This window comes from Elephantulus edwardii, unplaced genomic scaffold (genome assembly GCF_000299155.1).
Source record: "Elephantulus edwardii isolate Elephantulus edwardi_28Jun2011 unplaced genomic scaffold, EleEdw1.0 scaffold00158, whole genome shotgun sequence".
Lineage (NCBI taxonomy): Eukaryota > Metazoa > Chordata > Mammalia > Macroscelidea > Macroscelididae > Elephantulus > Elephantulus edwardii.
Genome location: NW_006399908.1, coordinates 1,754,052 through 1,775,343, shown reverse-complemented (window position 1 = coordinate 1,775,343; position 21,292 = coordinate 1,754,052). Strand labels below are relative to the sequence as shown.

The window sequence follows — 21,292 nt, the reverse complement described above, 5'->3', positions numbered from 1 at the left end:
CTTGCTCAAATGTTATTTCATTCAATTCTTCTGTATCTGCCAATTCCTTTCGATACAATGACTCAGTATATTCCTTCCATCTTCTTTTGATACCTCCTGGATCATTTAACATTCTACCAAAGGAAAAAACAGATCTGTCCTGGAGAGGGTAAAACCAGGTTGCTCCTAAGAGGTGAGGATTTTCAAACTCTGTCTCACGTACTTTCGGTATATTGTCAAGAGGGCCTAGTTCTTGGAGAAGGACATTATACTTGGAAGGGTGGAGAGACAGCCCAAGAGAGGGAGACCCTGGATGAGATGGATTTACACAGTGACTGTGGCAATGGAGTCAGGTAGATCAGAGATGATAAGGTTGGCTCAGGATAGGGCGAGATTCAGAGCTATTGTTCATATGGTGGCGATAAGGCATCCAGACATAAAGACAACAACTGTACTTTATTCTCTTCCGTTCCTCTGAGCTTGTCCTTCCCTGGACCCCAGTCACCCACTATCATTGTTGTCTTCATCCTCCACACCACAATCTAGGTTCTATTCTCTGTATATATACTGTGTCCAGATTTCCAGTTTGAATTCCATGACTCAACAGTTTCGTGTCTCCCTTGCCTGTGTCCTCAACTGTCTTGTCTCTCTCTCCCCACTTGACCCTCCCAGCCTCCACAGGTGGCTGATTAAACCCTATTCCTCCAGTTCAGCATTTCCTCCCAGAGAGCCGAGAGTGGCTGAGGGGAAAACACTGCCAGGCAGAGAGATCACACTTTTAATTCATTTAGTTCAAGTGAAGTCTCAGTTGAAGTTAATGACAACATTTCTCTCACCCATTCACACATCCGGGACCTCCCTGTGTGGGTCACAACAAATAGTGGCTAACATTGAGAATAATAGGAATCCCAGCACATTTGATTGTGTTCATGTGATACCTGTTCTTAGACCAAGAAGCTGTTGTCCAAAAAGAACAAGGAAACACTGCCTGGTTCCAAATCCTCTCCTACTCATTCCATTTTGCCCTCTTAGGGGAATGACTTTCTCCAGCACACTGACATGCATGTAGTAATGTAGCCCTTTAAACAACAACAAAAAATTTCTTGACCTCCATCTCTTCCTCTAGGAATCAATTTATTATTTTTTCCAATTTATAAAAAATTCTTTGCCATCACTCATTATCGCTAGTTCTTCTCCTACTCTTTTTTTTTTTTTTTTTTTTTGCTTATTTAGCTCCACCAAAACAGCTGTTGTCCAAGTCACCCATGATCTGGTTGCTAAACCAGCCTCTGAGTTGCTAAATACAGTGATTGTATCTTGATCCTCACCTCCCCTGACTCAGTAGCATTTGACTGAGTTGATCAGTCCTTGATCCCTTGACACACTTTTCTCTGTTGGCTTCTGTGCATCACACCCTCTTGGGATATCTCCTCCCTAATGTCTCAGTCCGTATTGTTGGGTAACCTCAGCTGTTGGATGAAAGACTTTGGAATATCCCAGGGCTCTACCCTTAGGCTTTTCCTCTTTTTATCTACATTCTCTGGAATGATCTCGCCAAGTCCCATAGCATTAAATCATGGTCTTAACACAGTTTATAGAAGCATTTATATAGCCCTTTTCCACTCAAGGAAAATACAAATTAAATTACTTTCATTTGTTTTTCTTAGTCAGGAAATGTTGAGCGATTCACAAGAGTCCTGACTTAACACTTAGCATTGCAAATATGGCATCACATTTTGAAAACATTCTGATCATGAAATCAGCAGAGGCTTCTGGCAAAAACAAACACGACAAAATCAAGAGAATTCTGCAGCAGGTATCTTAGTAAGAATCTTTTTTTAATGATGTTTTCTGTTATCAGCTTCCTAGGCTGTCGCTTTAGAGCTTCTGATATTGATGTTATTAAGAGAACACAACTCATTGCTTTGGAGTTGCAGCTGACTGTAGCTAACTCTTCAGCGGGTTTGCAGAGACTGTAAATCACAGGGGAAGAGATTGCTCATCTTCCTCCCTTGGAGCAGCTGGTGAATTGGAACTGCCAGAGAAGTGCTGCCTTGGGTAACTTCCCATGGACTAGGCCACGGAATAAACTCCTATAGATTACACTGTTATCAAAGCAAGACCCAAAGACCTGTATATTACAATTACCCGATGTCCCTTTCTTTTTAATCTTAAACATTATATAAACTTTCTATGGAGTTTCTGGATGGTGCAGTTAAGTTCTAAATTGTTGTTGTTGTTGTTATGTGCCACCGAGTCACCTGTGACTCATAGCGACCCTATCTGCTGTAGCTCTGAACCCTTCCCTGTCCTGAGCCAGTCTCACTGATTCTCACACACCAACCCCCATCGCCCCAGTTACTGTATCGTTCCATCTCATCTGGAGTCTTCCTCTCCTGCACTGTCCTTCCACCCTTTCGAGAATGATGTCCTTCTCCAAGGACCGATCTCTCCTGGCCATGTGCCCAAAGTATGAGAGACGGAGCTTCAAAATCCTAGCCTCCAAGGAGACACTTGGTTTCACACTCTCCAAGACAGACCTATTTGTTCTCTGGGCAGTCCATAGTATGTTAAAGACTCTTTTGCAGCACCACAACTCAAAGGCACTGATTCTTCTTCTGTCGTCTTTAGTCATTGTCCAGCCCTAGATTACTATCTAGAAGGTGGGCACTTTTAATCCAGAGGCATCTCTGTAGAGGTCACAGCCTTGAAGACCCAGTGGTTCTGTCGATGGAGCAGCTGTGTTCTGCACACACGGAGTTTTCAGGAGTCAGAATCAACTCCACAGCAACAAAGCAGCAACAGAATATTCTAAGTGTTGACATCTTCCTGTTATGAGGACTGAAATTGCTGATGTGTATGTGCTAGGTGATATCTGTAGATACCATGATATTTTAGAAAAATGCAAACATGTCCAGTCAAAACTGGGATCCTTTGTAGGCAATGCCTTGTCAGTTAATAAGACTGATCCAATATTTTGCAGCTCTGAGGTAAACTATTTTTCCCCTTCTTTTTTTAAATGTCCTAATATCACTGTTTTATTTGAGGGGCAGTTTTTCTGAATATCTAATTCTTGGTTGACATTTTTTCCCCAAGGTTTTATTTATGCCATCACATTTCCTTCTTGCCTGTATGGCTCCTGAGGTAAACTCTTAAGGAATAAGATTGGTACATAGTAGAGTCGACCAGAGAGTAACTCTTTCTAATTTGTTAGGAGTGTGACAAGCTAGAAGACTTATCCTCAGCTCATTTCAGGCCTGAGGGAGGGGAAAAATCATCATGGATTGTATATGTTCATATGCTCATTTTAGTAACTGTCTTCATCTGAAGATCTTAGACTTTCGATGTGGGTATTCTTTATTTTCTCCCGTGTCTATGGGGTTTATTAAGGAAGTCAATGAGTCATATTTCAGCTGTGGAACAGAATACAATTTTTCAGTCTCAGGCATGCCTGATGACTCTTTGACTTCCATCTCATAGTTTAAGGTCATTATTAGAAAATCCCCTTAGTCCTGCCAGTGATAGGCATTCTCCCTCTGTCCTCTCGCAAGCTTGGGCAGAGGCTCTGACTCTAGCTCCATGAGGTCCAGGTCAGCTCTGTCTCCTGTCAGCCTCTGCTTCTCCACTTCTCCTGCAGGCCTGGTGGGTCTGTTATAGGGATCTTTGATCACATGTACCACAGTAAACTGCCCATTTCTTCTTCTTCTACTCCTTCTCCTTCTCCTCCTCCTTCCCCTCCTCCCTCTCGCCTCCCTCCTCCCTCCTCCTCTTCCTCCTCCTCCTCCTCCTCCTCCTTCTTTCTTCTTTCTTCTTCTTTTTTTGTTGGTGGCAAGATTCTTGTTCTCTGTCCGTAAACCTAGTCCATTTAAGCCTTGTAGGATGGCAGAAGTGACCAGTCCTCTCATTAGTAGTCTACACACTTTGTTACACTTTAGTAGCTAGTTGCTTAATTCACACTGTTAGTGGCAGGCATTGTAGGTTGATCTCAAATCGAGAATTTTCAGGGGGGGGAGGTAGCCGTGTTAGAGAAGTCTTTCAGGTGATTCTGACTCCTAGTCAAGTCTGCGAATCCTTGGTACTCAGCCACTTTGTGATCATTAGTGACATCACTGAGCATGCCCGATTTGGGAGATGTTGGGTTTGTGATGGTTGCGCATTGGCCCTCTTCTCGGCAGGTTCCTGAAGGGAAGGTGGTGGTGCTTCGTTTCCGATTCATAGACCTCGAGAGTGACAACCTGTGCCGCTACGACTTCGTGGATGTGTACAGTGGCCACGCCAACGGCCAGCGCATTGGGCGTTTCTGTGGCACGTTCCGGCCTGGAGCCCTTGTGTCCAGTGGCAACAAGATGATGGTGCAGATGATTTCGGACGCCAACACAGCTGGCACTGGCTTCATGGCCATGTTCTCGGCGGCTGAACCAAATGAAAGAGGTATTATTGTTTCTGCATCATGACAATAGCAGCAAAAAGGCTCAAGTCTAGTGAATGTCCACAGCACTCCTGTGTGTGTGTGTGTGTGTGTGTGTGTGTGCGCACATGTGTGTATATATTCCTTTAATTTTTTGCAAGCAGAGAGCTAACCAACACTACCAAACCAGCAAGACAATATGGGGAAAGCCAGTATGCCTTATTATTGAAATTCAGCATAGACAGTTACAGTGTAAAACTGTGACGCTTAGACATACTTATACACAGACATATCCCTCCACTGTATTCTAGTTCTCCAAAGGAATTACAAATAAGCCAAACTTACTGTAGTTGAGTCAGTTCCAACCCATAAAGTAGAAGACAAACAATGTTATAAAAATATTCCCGGTATGGTGGAAGTCAGAGGAATGGGCTCCTAGACTAGGGATGCAGGAATTGGTTGTGCTTTTCTCATGGTTAGCATCTAGAGGGTGTGTGTGAGGAAGAGCAGTTCAGTCACAGATTTTGGAAGTATTACATAACGTAATGTATTGGGGAAACTTAACAATGATTTTAAAAAAACAAACCAAAAACAAAACAGAACTCCTCTAACTGAGCACATATTATGTGCTTCTCAAAAGGAAACTCTTAAAAGGATCAGGCTGAGGGAGAGAACTATTTAAAAGAGATATATGATTGAGTATTATTGTCATGACAGGAGGCCAGAAGGAAGGCTGCACAGTGGAGTGGACTTTAACTTTTCAAGGAAAAGAGTGAATTGGGGAGGGGCGGTCAGGGAGAAAAGTACAACAGTGAATGACTGGAAACCCTCAGTCTCTGTAAACTTTCATTAAAATTAATTTTAACAAAAGTAAAGATATCAAGTTAAAAATAAGGTTCAGGCTAAGGAGTGAAAGAAGGCAATAAGGAAGGGAAAGGAGACAGCTTTTGTAAACTTGAGGTGAACAGAAAATGAAATAAGAAACCTTGAAGGACACAAATCCTCTTCCTTTTATCAAAATAAACCCTTTAGTTAAAAAATTTCACAAAACTGACAGTAGATAGTGCATTATTAAATTTATGCCAAACATCTCACACTGGCAGTCCTGCCCATAAAACACAGGATTTATAAAACTACCAGAATATGAAAATTAATATTAAAATGTTTTGGCCGATAGCCTCCCTCCAAAGGGTGGAACAGAGTGAAATAACACTTTAAACTTAGTTCAGTATCCTTTTAAAAGTATCTGAAAATGCATGAAAAGAAACCATTTTAATGAGAAATTTTAAAGCTAAGCATAGAAAGACAAAACAATAACAAAAATTAAAGTGAAACAAAATCCACCCAAGATGAAATTAAATAAGACTGGATTGAATATATGTTGTTGTTAAGTGCTGTCAAGTCACAGGCGACTCATAGCGACCCTGTGAACGAAAGTGCTGCACACCTCCTGTATAACTTTCATCCTTTCTCCAGGTTCATAGGATTTCCCGAGGCAAGCTGTTATGGAAGTGGATGCCACTCCTGCTTCCAAGCTTGTTTTAATCCAGAAGCTCCACCAAGCACTGTCCACCATGGGTAACCATTCTCGCATTTGACTCCTCGGTGTCACAGTGTTCAGCTTCACAGCAACCACGAATTTCCTCTGTACAGCAAGTGGACATACCAGGGTTACACAACCTAGAAGAATGTTTCACCAAAAACAAAGGCAGGCCTGAGGGCCAAGGAGTTGAGTCACCCACCTTTGGTTAGGGAGCATGGCTTTCTGTCTGCTAGGCCAACTGAGCGTGCTCTCTCTCTCACGCGTGCTCTCTCTCTCTTTCTCTCTCTCTCTCTCTGCTGTTGTTGTTGGTGGTATGAACATAAGTAGGAAAGAAAAAGCAAAGGACAAAATTATCAGAAAGAAAGGCTACATTGTAAGAAGTCTGAAAAAGATTGTAGTTGGTAAAACAAGTGACAGTGATAGAGAAATGAGTGAAGGACAGAATAAAAGAGTTGGAAGAGAGATAGAAACTGAAATGGAAGGTAAACAACTTAAAGATAATTTAAGTTCCACAGGAATAAAAAGCAATGGAAAAGAACTGACCAAAATAAATAAATGACAAAGAAGTACTAAAGAATTGTAGCATGTTCATACTACATTTTCTAGTAATGGATGTTGTAGTTTATACCAGTTAATCCAAACCCTGTCCCTGTCCTTGTTCATGAATTTTAAATCTGTTAATTTCCCTACCATGAGGGTTCTTAAAAAAGATGCAATTCATTGTATTTACCTGCTTTCTGAATGTGCTTGCCTAAATATTTTGTCCTTAAATTGTTAAAAAAAATAAGCAAGAGAGAACTGTGGTCTTGACTCTACTTTTCTACTTTCTTGAGTTGATGTGATCTGTCAGGTAAATAAGAACATAGAGATGGTTGAAGAATTCATTGGTGTGTATGCGTATACTATGTAACCAGTTTTGTAAAGGGGAAATGTAAGAAGTTCTTTCATAACCTTATTTAGTTTGGTGAATCAATCCCAACTCGTAGTGACCCCACAGAACTGCCTTTTATGGTTTCCTAGACTTTAATCATTATGGCATTCTGGAGGTGAAGTTCATAGTGAATTTGTGTTGCTAACTTTGCTGGTTACAGTCTACCAGTGGCTCCTCAAGAAAAGGGTAGTCATTGTCTCTTCACATTGTGATTTACAACCTCAGAAACTCAATGGAGGGTCAACTAGGAGTCAGAACTGCCTTAATGGCAGTGAGTGGCTTAATCTTTAAGAAAGCTGACTGCTACATCTTTTTCTCTCAGAGTGGCCAGTAGATTCAAACTGCTGACCCGTCAGATAATAGCCAACTGCTTACACCCTATGCCAGTCAGAACTGTTCCTATTTCATATAGGCTCACCCAACCTACATTATGATATGAGTTTGCATTGTTTTTTTTTTTTTGTTGCATGGGGGGTGTGCGTGTGTATGTGTTTAGTTGAATGCAGTATTGTAAGTTTCCGATTTCTATGTGAGTTTATTTTTCCCCCCATGTAGGTGTATTGTATAACTCTTCTAAAATCTGTGTTGTTGGGTTTTTTCCTCATATGTCATCATTTCAGGGGATCAGTATTGTGGAGGACGCCTCGAAAGACCTTCAGGCTCCTTTAAAACCCCCAACTGGCCAGATCGTGATTACCCTGCTGGAGTCACCTGTGTGTGGCACATTGTAGCTCCAAAGAATCAGGTGAGAGAGTCTCTGAAAATGTGAAGAATACATGTATATTCGTTTCTTACTGATGTTATAACAGAAATACCACAAGGGGTGGCTTTAAGGAACAGAATTTTATTTTCTCACAGTTTTGGAGGAATATTGTCAGTTCTCACTCATGGTTCATAGAGTAGAACTACACTCTGTAGGGTTTTCAGGCCTGTGACCACTTCCAAATCTCCAGTCCTGTCTTCCCAGGCGCCGTGGGTGGTCACCTGTGAGCCATAGCAACCCTATTTACAGCAGCTCTGAACCCTGCCTTGTCCTGAATTGTTTTCATTAATTCTGACACACCAAAATGTCACTTAAAACAATTAGCTTAAACACATCCTACCCTGACACAGCTTCATTCATATAATAAAGAAACTCCATTCACAGGTACTATATCTACAAGTAGTTGTTGTTACACGCTGTTGGGGAAGTTAGGACTCATAGCAACCTTATGCCTAACAGTTTGGAACCTTTCTCTATCCTGTGCTGTCTCATAATCTCAGCCATGCTCAAGTCCAGTGTTAACAGTCAGTGTGGCAGTCCGTCTCGTTAAAGGTCTTGGGTTAGGATTTACAACATTCGTTTTTGGTGTGGGAGTAGGGACAATGGAAAGCAGCATGCATGAGGGAACTACCCAGCTTTCAAGAGCTCTGGGAGAGCTAAGAGTGAGTGCTATAGAGGAAGGGGCTGCTTGAGGCAGGTGTTTCTCATGCAAAGACTCCAATTAAAGCTTCCCTTTGAACTGTTTAACTGACAACATCATGGATTTAAAACCTTAGCTGCAGTATTCAAAGCAGGTTTTGAAAATACAGATGGTAAGAAAATACCGGGTGATGTTGCTGAGCTCTGATAGGGCGAGCAGAAATCCCTCGTGACTTGTACTGTAGGTGACCAGTTGCTTGTTTAATAAGCTCATTGTGTCCTGATAATAATCACGTTAGATACCAAATCAAAGCCAATCTGAGTGCTTGGCGTCAGCAAATTATGTAATTTCTCAAAATTCTGGGTAAACCACATTGTCTTCTCACAGGCAAAATGTGGGATGTGAAAGCTGCTCTGTGTTATTTTAGTTGTTGTTTGTAATGAAATCCATGCAAATTCCCCACAAAAAAAAAACCAACCCCAAAAAACACTAAACCCTTTATTGATTCATAGCTCTAACCCAGCTAAAAATGTAAGTAATTTCCCAGGGTTTAATAGTTCATGGTTGTGTATATTTCTGCCCTTATTGGGGACTGGTTTTAGGTATGAAATTGATGTTGTTGTTGTTATGTGCCGTTGAGTCGTTTGCGACTCATAGCGACCCTATGTACAACAGCCCTAAACCGTGCTCTATCCTGTGCCAATCTCATTGCCTCTGACACACCCATCCCGAGTACCCCAGTCACTGAATCAATCCACCTCATAGAGGGTCTTCCCTTCCTGTGCTGTCCCTCCACTCTGCCCAGCATGATGTCCCTCTCTAAAGACCTGTCTCTCCTTACAACATGTCCAAAGTATGTCAGGCGAAGCCCCAGAATCCTTGCCTCCAAGGAGCAGCCTGGTTTAACCCTCTCTAGGATGAATCTGTTTTTTTTTCCTGGCAGTCCAGGGTACATTCAGTACTCTTCTCCAGCACCACAGCTCAAAGGCGTCAATTCTCCTTCTATCCTCCCTAGTCATTGTCCAGCTCTCTGATGCATAACAAGTGATTGCAAAAACCATGGCCTGTATCAGGCGCACTTTAGTCTCCAGAGAGACACTGTTGCTCTTGAGTATTTTGGAGAGGTCCCTAACCGTAAATATTATTTGCCATGGCAATAGATGAAGCTTACTTTGTGAACTTTAAAAAATTATCTCAAAGGCATTTTTGTTGTTATGTGCCATCGAGTTGACTCCAGCCCCAGCACAACAGCTGTGAATCCTGCCCCTTCCTGAGCCGGTCTCACTGCCTCTGACACACCGACCCTTCTACCTCAGTTACTGTGTCAATCCATCTCTTCACGCTGTCTCTCACACCTTCCAAGCATAATGACTTTCTCCAAGGACTGGTCTTTCCTGACAATATGTCCAAAGTATGTGAATCAGAGCCTCCAAAAACCTTGCCTCCAAGGAGCAGCTTGGTTTCACCCTCTCCAGGACAGAGCTGTTTGTTCTTCTGGCAGTCCATGGTGTGTTCAGTACGCTTCTCTAGCACCACAACTCAAAGGCATTCTTTTTGTCTTTTTTTGGTCATTATCCAGCTCTCTGATGCATAATAAAGATTTTCAAAGACTGTGGCCTGGATAAGGTTCACCTTAGTCTCTAGACTGACGTTGTTGCTCTTCAGCACTCTGGAGAGGCCCTTGACAGCAGATTTTCCTAATGCAATTTTTTTTTGTTTATTCAAAGGCATTATTATTACAAATAGTATTCTCTTGGTCTCTGGTGGCTTAGTGGTGAAGAGTTACGCTGATAACCCAAAGTCAGGTGATTCAAATCCACTAACTGCTTCCTGGAAGAAAGATTGGCATTTCCCTCCTGTGTGGTTAACTACCTCTAAAAACTCTTTGTGGGGTCAGCTCTGTGTCAGTTCTGACTCGATGGAACATAACAATAACACTGTGTGATGAACTTTATGATACTGTTTAAAATGTTGTAAATTGATATCCCATATGACTTGTACAAATATTATTTGGCACATATCTGTTATTTTAGTGGAAAATTATTCAGGCAAACATGTCATTCATGTTTCTGACTTAAACACATGTGCGCCCCCATGTGCGCGTGCCCACACATACACCCCAAAATCCAAAACCTCAGTTTTATTTTTAAGAAGAAAAGTATGGTCACTTTTTTTAGTAATTAAAGTTTCTCTAAACCTGCTGAGTATCTTATAGTCTAAATTAACATTTTAAAAATTCAATTTCTCATTTATTTAAACAACTGAAATTCCTTGAAAGTTAGGAATCATTTTTTTTTCTGTGACATTTATTGTTATCGTCTCCTGTCAAGTGGTTCTGACTCCCAGCGACCCTGTAGGACAGAGTAGAATTCCCCCGTAGGATTCTGTGGGCTGTGTTCTCCAGAAACACATCACTACGTCTTCTGTCTCAAAGAGCTGCTGGTGGATTTGATCTGCTGACCTGTAGATGAGCAGCGTAGAACGTAACCATTGTGCCATGTAGCCTCTAAACTTATTAGCTTCTAAACTTATTAGACTTAATAATTATAATCCAGTTATTCTTGAAAACTACAACTCAGCTTTTCCCCCATAGTTTTCCTTTTATTATTTACATTTCAATTTGAGTTTTATTTTATTGTGATTTTTTTTTCTTAATCCAGTTGACATTTTTAATCACCTTTGTAGTATCTGAATCACTGTGAATTCTACCCAAAGTAAGGAAATACAATTAGAAAAGCGAATCCCAAATAATATCCTTGCAAGCCTATGGAAATTATTTTTTTTATTACAGACTTTCCTTCACTTTTTTAAAAATCATAGACTTCTCCTTCATCCTCACCTTTTTAAAAAAAAAATCTCCAAAAATTGTTATGTCGCTAATTCCTATGTAGAGACATTTCAGCCTATTTTTTTTATAATCTGAAGGTATTTTATTAGCAACTAATCAGAAGTCACTAGATCTAAAGAAGAAGGATTTCATAAATTGGACACAGTGTCAAGTATGGACTACCATTATTCTACTTATTACTGATGCTGACTTTATAAAAAAGATAACCATGTTCAACAGCAGTTGTGTTCAAAGCCGTTAAAACCACATGTGATACCATTGCTGTTATCATCATTTTATAGATGAACCTCTGAAAACCCTCTGAAGGGTTAGCTATAAGTCGTTTCTGACTCACTGGTAAATAATTACAACAACCGAGAAAACTATGTTTGCGCCTTTTTTAGCCAATAGCCATGTGACTGTTCTAGCAATAATTAATACGCACTTGCTTCCTTGAAACAGCAGGTAGAGTTACCTGTTGACTGTCACGCACCAAGAGTATCAGCTGTCCTGACATTATGTGAGAGTTGCCTTGCTTCACACATTGGAGATGATCTTTAAAAATCTGCTTGCCAGAAAGTGTACATCACCAGACGAGTGGATAGACAAAATGTACTAAATGCACTGGAGGATTAGCCACTAGGAGAAATGACACTCGGATAAATCATATCAAATGAATGAGTCTTGAAAACATTATGTTGAAAGAAATAAGTCAGATGCAAAAAAGACAAACTATACAGTCTCATCTACAGGAAAGATCCTACCAAACAAATACACAGAGACAAAATTGTGTTAGTTGTTACTTCATTCCTGTTTCAGATTCTGTGAAACTTTCGGAACTGGAGAAGGATGGTGGCATAATAGGGGGGACATAACTAATATTACTAAGAAGTTATATTATGAAGTGGTCAAAATGACAACTTTTTGTTTCACCACAATAAAATTAAAAATAAACTTTTTGCTCGCTACAATAAAACTAAAAAGAAGTTCTTTGTTTCACTACAATAAAACTAAAAATTGAGAGTGAGAAAGAGCCTGTAAATGAGAAGGGACATTTTAAAAAAGCAAAACACAAACTGTGTGCAGGGGAATGATTATGTATTAAGGTAAAACTTGCTAGTAATTGGTTTCTGTAATTCAAGACACTGTTGCTTGTATTAACCCAGTGAATGAAGAAAATACTTAAGAATCTTGACAATGACTTTGCCATTTTTTGTATCAATGTCTTCAGAAACTACCACATCTAACAGGCAGTGTTTGCACACTTTTGAGCCATACTTCAGTAAAACATCACCTTCAACTCCCATGTCACCAAATCTTTGGCCCTAAAATAGTTAAGTTCTTTAAATGTAACTGTTGTTGTGTGCCTTCGAGTTGGAACTGACTGATAGCTGACACTCCAGCAGGTTTTCAGATGCAATTACTCACACAGGAGAAAATTGCCCATCCTTCTCCCTCAGATCATACGTGCCTCAGAACCACCTGCCTTCGAGATTGCAGCGCAGCTTCTTCCCACTAGTCCACCGGAGCTCCCTTAAATATGTCAATGCTCTTTCCTTGGAAGGAGAACAAATCTCTCTTATCATTGTAGGTACACACGTACACACACACAGGCAACACTTTAGCTAATATCCTTTTTTCCTCTAGATGTAGCCATTTTCAGGGACCTTAATGATCTCCATTATCCTTAAGGCTCATAACATGACTGTAATATTACCAGCTTTCAAAATATTTCTGCAAAAACATACACAGGTTAAGCAGAATAAATAGCCGGCTAGCTAGTATTATTTTAATATATTAACTGTCATCTAGAAAGTGAGATTGCTATATAGTTCCCCTTCCCAGCCCAGCATACCCTTAATTACTCTTATGTAGGTTTTGAGGATTAAAGAATGGTTCTATGCTTTTGTAGCTGTGTTGTTTTTGTCGTTAGGTTCCATGGAGACAAGGACAACTCATAGCGACTCTATGAACCACAGATCTGAACCCTGTCCTATCCTGTGCCATCTGCATCGTTTAGTCAAATGTGTTGCTGCTCTCACTGTGCGAATCCACCTCATTGAAGGTCTTCCTCTCCTTTGCTGACCATCTATCTTTCCAAGCATATCCCTTTTCCAGGAATAGCTCTCAAATGTGTGAGACACCATCCTTGCCTCAGAAGCACTGTGGCTGCACGAACTAAAATTCTGAGATTTATACACCTAATTGTGGTTGATCTTGATTTAAAATGACCTTTTGCAAAATATAAAAATTAAAGGGATAGAAAGAAGATAATTTTGTTAACTAAATGAGAATTATGTAACACGAAAACTATTTTATCAGGAGGATTATAATTTCTTTTTATTTTATGAAGTATATTGTTGTTGTTGATTGTGGTCAAGTCAAGCATGACTGATTGCAACCCTATGAACAAAAGACCTGAAGCCTTTCTAGAACTATCGTCACTTCTCAAAGTTGTTAGAGGTCCCAGAGGCATGTTGTTTAGGAAGTGGATGCCACTCCTGCTTCCCAATGATGAAGTATATAGTATACTACAAATTTACAAAGCATGGTATTCTACTTTTTTTAAACCAATTAGATCGCATACTACAAAATAGAAGAAGAATTCAGTTTGCAATTAGTCAGCACTGCTGTTTTCACCCTTCTAACCCTGTTCTTTCTCTAAAGCTTATAGAGTTAAAGTTTGAGAAATTTGATGTTGAGCGGGACAATTACTGCCGTTATGACTACGTGGCTGTGTTTAATGGTGGAGAAGTCAATGACGCTAAGAGAATCGGAAAATATTGTGGTGACAGCCCACCTGCGTAAGTAAACCGGAACCAAGCCAGTTGCCACTGAGTAACTTCTGATTCAAGGCCAATGCCATGCATTTTAGAGTAGAAATGTTCTCCACGGTGTGTCAAGTGCTGCTCGTGTCCACATTGTTGCTCAGTGACCCTTCGAGACCTGATGCGTTTCTTCAGCAACCATTTACAGAGCTGAGAATTCTGCCCAATTAGCTGTATGCCATTTCCCTACCTGTACTTTGCTGTCTTTTTGCTACACTTTCCTAAAACAACACAAGTAAAAGTGCCCATTGAAATTATGACAACTTGCCCTCAAAGTTGCCGTGTATCACCTTTACCAGTTTAAATACTGTTTTTTACTCTTTTGTTTAAAGACAGACTTGATGCATCAATTGATTTTACATGAGTTCCTGTGATTCCCCCAACATTTAAGTTAAAACAAAGTCTTTTTTTCCATTTTAACTAGTTTCTATTTATTTGTTGTTGCTGTTGTTATGTGCTGTCGAGTCGTTTGCGACTCCTAGCAACCCTATGTACAGCAGCCCTAAACCCTGCTCTATCCTGTGCCAATCGCATTGCCTCTGACACACCCATCCCGATTACCCCAGTCACTGAATCAATCCACCTCATAGAGGGTCTTCCCCTCCTGCACTGTCCCTCCACCCTCCCAAGCATGATGTCCCTCTCCAAGGACCTGTCTCTCCTTACAACATGTCCAAAGTATGTCAGACGAAGCCCCAGAATCCTTGCCTCCAAGGATTAGCTTGGTTTAACCCTCTCCAGGATGAATCTGTTTGTTTTCTTGGCAGTCCATGGTACATTCAGTCCTCTTCTCCAGCACCACAGCTCAAAGGCATCAATTCTCCTTCTATCCTCTGGTCATTGTCCAACTCTCTGAGGCATAACAAGTGATTGCAAAGACCATGGCCTGTATCAGGCGCACCTTAGTCTCCAGAGAGACGCCGTTGCTCTTGAGTACTTTGGAGAGGTCCCTAACAGCAGACTTTCCCATCGCGATACGTTTTTTTTTTTATTCCCTGGCTGCTGGTGCCAAGAGTGTTGACCGTGCAGTCAAGCAAACTGAAGCTGTGAACAATCTCAATCTCTTCGCCATCCATCCTGATGCTACCAATTGGTACAGTGGTGAGAATCTTTGTCTTCTTGACATTGAGCCTCAGTCCGACTGAAGGCTGCAGTCCTTGACCCTCTGCAGCAAGTGCATGAGGTCCTTCTCAGTTTCAGCAAGCAGGGTTGTGTCATCTGCATATCACAGACTGTTGATAGATCTTCCACCAATCTTGACCCCACATTTCTCCTCATAGAGCCCAGCCTCTTGGATAATCTGCTCTGCATACAGGTTGAAAAGGTATGGAGATAGGACACATCCCTGGCGTACACCTTTCCCAGTTTTGAACCATGCAGTGTTGCCCTGCTCTGTTCTGATGACTGCCTCCTGGTCCGAGTACAGCTTTTGCATTAGCACAATTAAATGTTCTGGGATTCCCATTCTTCTCAGAGTCAGCCACAGTTTATTATGATCCACACAGTCAAATGCCTTTGCATAATCAATGAAACACAGATAGACATTCTTCTGGTATTCCTTGCTTTCAGCCAAGATCCATCTGACATCAGCAACAATATCCCTAGTACCACAACCCCTTCTAAACCCAGCCTGGACTTCTGGCATTTCTCTGCTGATGTACTGTTCCAGTCGTTTTTGGATAATCTTCAGTAGAATCTTGCTTGCGTGTGAAATAAATGATATTGTTCTGTAGTTTCCACACTCAGTTGGGTCACCCTTCTTTGGAATGGGAACAAATGTAGATCTCTTCCAGTCAGTTGGCCAAGTGGTTGTTCTCCAGATTTCTTGGCACAGCTTGGTGAACACATCCAGGGCAGCATCTGTTAGCTGAAATATGTCAATTGGTATACCATCTATTCTTGGGGCCTTATTTTTTGTTATTTGCTTCAAAGCAGCTTTAACTTCTTTTTATTTAGTGGCTGTTAAGTTCAGGGTTATCACTGTTGTTATTGTTGTTGTTAAGTTCCATCGAGTCGAGTACGACTCATAGTGACCCTATGAACAAAAGATCTGAATCCTGTCCTATCCTGTGTCATCCCCACACTTCCTGACACACAAAAGCCCATTGCAGCAGTCACTGTGTCAATCCACCTCGTCAGGGGTCTTCCTTCCCTTTGCCGACCCTCCAACCTTCCAAGCATCATGTCCCTGTCCAAGACATAGCCCCTCCTAGCAACACGCCCAAAGTATGTGAGGCGAAGCCTCATCTACAACCTTTAACATACAAACGAATGGAGAGAAAACATGAATGAAGAAAAGAAACCTTAATCTGCAAGAAAGATGAAAAACAAACAAAAAAAGATAGGACAGAGAGAGAGAGCATAAAATATGATGATGGAAATTGGTTTAGATATTAACTATATTAAATGGACTGACTGGCCAGCAATTTTACAATAAAGCTGAGACTGCGAGGGAGCAAAGAAACTAGATTAAAGGAAATAGAGCAACCAGAACAGAACTAATGAGAATGTGCACACATGAGAAATGTAACCAGTGTCACTGAACAGCATGTCTGTTGACAACCCAAACTGCTGTGTAAACTGTTACTGAAAATACAGTAAAATAGTATTATTTTAAAATAAATGGGAATGGCTAACTTACTGATCTTTAAAAGACAAACATTATTAGACGAGATTACAAAGAAAATCCAACTATTTCTTATATAGAAGGCATACATGAACCCACCAAACAACTAATTGCTCTCAAATTGATTCCTACTCATCTCAGCCTTCCAGGACAAAGTAGAACTGCCCCATAGGGTCCTTGACTACCTCATCTTCCTCCCACAGAATGGCTGAAGGGTTCCAAATACCACAAAGCAAACGTTAACTGAATGTAACAGAGCTTTACTGATTTTGGCTGACTGTGCTGGGCTGTGTGATAGGGGGTCCTGTTGGATACCACTCACTTTTTGAGGAGTTAGCCTGGCAGCGAGCCCCACTGAGCAGCACCTTATCGAGACGACTGTTTTTCTGTAGTCACCATACTTCTGAGGTGTTCTGTGCGGAAACAGAGCAAACGTCTTTGAGAATTTTCTTGCTTTGTTGAATGAATACAAGTAGAATTGAAGGTGGAGCCTTGCAATGTATGTGGAAGCAGCTCAGTACCATGGGTATAATAAGTGCTTTTTGAAGCACATTTAAAAAAAAAAAAAGCACGTTAGTTGATGAGCGCTGTGTGAGGTACCCCAGAGGGAAACAGGAAAGATAAATAAGGGTAGTGGGAGAGAACAAACCAAGGCAGATAGGTTTATTTGCTAAGGAGTGGGCATACTGGGCCTCTGAGGAACATATTTCTTTTTTGGCTCAGTCTTGACAAGTGGAAAAATAAGTAGAGAAGATCTTTTTGGAGAAGATTCTTCCTCATATAGCTGAATCTTGAAGGAAGAATTGGAGATAATCATTGACCAAAGAGAGGACAGACTTGTTCCAAGTAGCAGAAACTTTGCCCCGAAGCCCCGGTTTTTAATGCTGAGTCAGTTCTGATCAGAATAAGTCTTGGTGACTAGAGAAGAACGACCTCCTGGAATTTTCGTGGAACCAGACTCTCCACTCTTTTAATTAGCAGCCATGTGTACTCAGAGACACCTAGTAAATATAGAGAAAAGAGATATTTGCAGTTTCTGGAGTATACAGTACTTGGGCCTGGAAAGGGGGGGGCAAAAATATAGAATGAGGAGTCCACATTTTAGTTTTAAAATAATTTTACAAATTTGTTGCTTAGATGATACTGAAGATTTAGGGAAGCGGTGAATAGCGAAAGCTCAAAAGTTCCTTGAATCTTAGGGACAAGTTAACTGTTGCTCAAGCTAGTTACGAAGCTAACTGTGGCAATGGTTCAGGTAGAGGTGAAGGGAAGCCCAGGTAGAACAGAATGATGGAGAAGAAAAGGGGGGATTAGGAGGCAAAATTTGTGGAATGTACACTTGATTGTGCTTATGTGACCTATCTTTGGATCAAGAGGCAGTTGTCAGAACAGAGCAAGGAGGCACTACATGGTTTAAAATTAGAAAGAGTGTATGCTAGGGATGTGTCCTATCTCCATACCTTCTCAACCTATATGCAGAACAGATCATCCAGAAGGCTGGGCTCTATGAGGAGAAATGTGGCATCAGGATTGGAGGAAGATTGATAACAACCTGTGTTATGCAGATGACACAACCCTGCTTGCTGAAACTGAGGACCTGAAGTGCTTGCTGCAGAGAGTTAAGGACTGCAGCCTTCAATATGGATTGAAGCTCATCATCAAGAAAACAAAGATTTGCACCGCTGGGCTGATTAGCAGCATCATAATGGACAGTGAAGAGATTAATATTGTTGACAGTTTTAGTTTGCTTGGCTCCACAATCAATACTCTTGGTACCAGCAGCTGGGAAATCAAAGATGAATTATTGCATTGGGAAAGTCTGCTGTCACGGACATCTCCAGAGTACTGAAGAGAAATGATGTTAGTCTGGGGACTAAGATGCACCTGATCCAGGCCATGGTTTCTGCATTTACTTGCTATGCATCAGAGAGCTGGACAGTGACTAGGGATGACGGAAGGAGAATTGATGTCTTTGAACTGTGGTGCTGGAGAACAGTGTTGAATAGACCATGGACTGTTAAGAGAACAAATAGGTTCATCATGGAGAGGGTTAAACCAGGCTACTCCTTGGAGGCAAGGCTTCTGAAGCTCCATCTGACATACTACGGGCATGTTGCAAGGAGGGAACAGTCCTTGGAGAGGAGCATTATGCTTGAGAGGGTGGAGGGACAGCGCAGGAGGGGAAGACCCTGGATGGGATAGATTGACTCAATGACTGGAGTAATGGAGGTGAGGGTGTTGGAGATGGTGAGGTTGTCACAGGATAGAGCAGAGTTCAGAGCTATTGTACATAGGGTCGCTGTGAGTCACAGGAGACTCGACAGCACATAACAACAGTGGTTGACCATCTGTAGTGACTGAAAGAAAGGAAGGACAAGAGAGCTCTGGTGGCCTAGTGGCAAGAAGCTGCAGTGCAATCCCAGAGGTATGCGGTTTGAATCCACCAGATGCTCTGCTGGAGAAGGAGGGGCAATCTCCTCCTGTACCAGTCAAACCTGATTTGACAATAGACACACACAAAAATAATTACACTAAAAGAATAGAAGGACAGTGGAGCGACAAGGCAGACACTGCTCACAAGGCATCAACAGCATCCTCCGTCTGTTGCTAGGATTTGTAGTGAAGCTTGTAAGGTTTCTTCTTGCTTTTGTACAGTGACTTGTAACACTGATTTACAGATGGAGCATGTCGTCCTCGGTACACTTATAGCGCTGGGATTTGGTTACATGTCTAGAAAGCTCGGTAATTACATAACAAAGAACATTTGCTTGTTACGAAAATGTTCTTCCTTGAGAAAATTTAATTTCAGATATCATGTCCCTGAAATCAGTTCACAGAAAAGGCGGTGACTATTTATAGCATCCTGCCTCCAAGGCTGACCTGGGTCTTAAGTTTACCCTCACTGCCTACAATGCCTAGAGGAGCAAATTTTGTCATTTCATCATTTAAAACAAGACTAATGTATTTTATTGTGTGATATAAGATGATAATTACTCTTAGTTTGTCGTTCTTACTTATTTAATGGGATGAGTTTTTCAAAAGCTACATAGACTATATTTCTGTTAAGGACTTGATTTACATGGCCCTGGTCACAGTGTGACTAGAACTATTATACATGATGGTCTTGAAACTTACGTCCTATCCGTTTGCTGAAGACAGAAAAGCAAGCAAACCAACCACCCCCACCAACAAAAAACACTTTCCAGTGTTCTGTTTTGGTTCAGTCAAATACAGAGCTGCCCACTTTCCCACTCGAGTTAAAGTAAAGTAGCCAATGTTAGTTGCTACCGAGTCTATTCTAACGAGGCCATTTCATTGGTGCAAAGTACAACAGTTTGCATGGGGTGTGTTATTCCATGGAATTCCATAAAGTTTCTGTAGAGTTCCCTTTCTAAGGCAGGTCACCACGTTTTTCTCCTGAGATGCTTTGGATGGCCCAGGTTCTCCTAAAGTCTTGACCACAGCCACTAAGTTGAAGCTACGTCACAGTGACCAGAAAGGACAGAGCAAAACCAGTCTCCCAAGCGGTAAACCTTGAAGAAAGCAGACTACCCATTTTTCTCCTGCACAGCAGCTGGTAGATTAGAACCAACGACTTTGTGATTAACGCTTGACCACTTTAACCACTGTACCACCAAAGGTCCTAAAGTGGATGATAAAAATTTTAAAAGTTGAAACTCAAGTCAAGGTGGCATCGGCACATAGCTTACTCTCTGTTGGGCTTCTGAGGCTGTGAATTACGTGGGGGAGATCGCCTTTCTTCCTCAGAGCCGTTGGGCCCCCAGAACAACTCTCTGGTTACTCACCATGTCACCATTAGGGGAGGTGAAATGCTTGTGAGTGGTCAATGATATTTGTTTACTTGAGGCAACTTCCACCAGAAGTGAGGTTGGTCAAACAAGTAACTGATGCCATTTTAAAACTAGCTTAATTTTCTCTCCATTCCTGAGTTAGTTTTTAAATAGAATTAAACAAACTGACATTTCCTTTGTAATTGTTTAAATAATAAGAAAAGCTTGAATAAAACTGTTGCTGTTGTGTATTATCATGCCAGAACGGACCCATAGCGGACCCTCCAGCGGGTTTTCAGAGGCAGTAAATTACAAGGGAGGAGATTGCCCATCTTTCTCCCATGGAGCAGCTGGTGGATTCAAACCGAGTACCTTTGCAATTCTGTACCACAATCTGTCTTAGAAAATATGCTACTGCATGATTTTAGAAAGCTGCTGTTATTGTTTCACTAAATCTTTAGCATCAACTATGCAGTAACTCTCTAAAGTTGCTTTAAAATGAGTGTTTAATGACTCAAACAGTTGCCTTGGAAAGTTAGCCCTATAGTAACTTTCATTGCAGCATTTTACTGTGGAACATTGTGAAGAGAAATGTACTCACTTCAAGCATTTATAAACACATCCATTAAAATGAAATAGAAGTCCCATTATGGAGTGGCCAGCACAATGCGATGACTACTATGGCTCTGTCTTCACAAGATGTAGAATTTGTCTGACTTGGATCCATACTCTTCATATATATAAAGTTTTATTAACAAATCTTTTGTCTTAGCAGTGACTTCAGGATTACCTTCACTACACAAGGTGTACTCTCATTATAACAGTCAGCAGATATCATTGTATTATCAAAGTGCCTAATTCAGACGGTATCACTGGCCTCTTAATGCCAAGTCCCAAGTCTTTCCTTATAAAAGGTAGCTTTATAAGGAGAGAATTTTATTCTTTTCACTCTTTGA

General features: G+C 41.2%; 1 protein-coding gene across 1 annotated transcript in view; it reads left to right on the top strand.

Moving 5' to 3' along the window:
* Nucleotides 1–21,292, top strand: part of PCOLCE2 (procollagen C-endopeptidase enhancer 2) — a 99,059-nt gene that overhangs the window by 59,611 nt on the left and 18,156 nt on the right. The window contains exons 3-5 of the mRNA XM_006895109.1: nucleotides 4,155–4,410; nucleotides 7,482–7,606; nucleotides 13,759–13,895. Coding sequence (XP_006895171.1) covers nucleotides 4,155–4,410; nucleotides 7,482–7,606; nucleotides 13,759–13,895 — 518 coding nt within the window. The remainder of the gene's footprint in view (nucleotides 1–4,154; nucleotides 4,411–7,481; nucleotides 7,607–13,758; nucleotides 13,896–21,292) is intronic.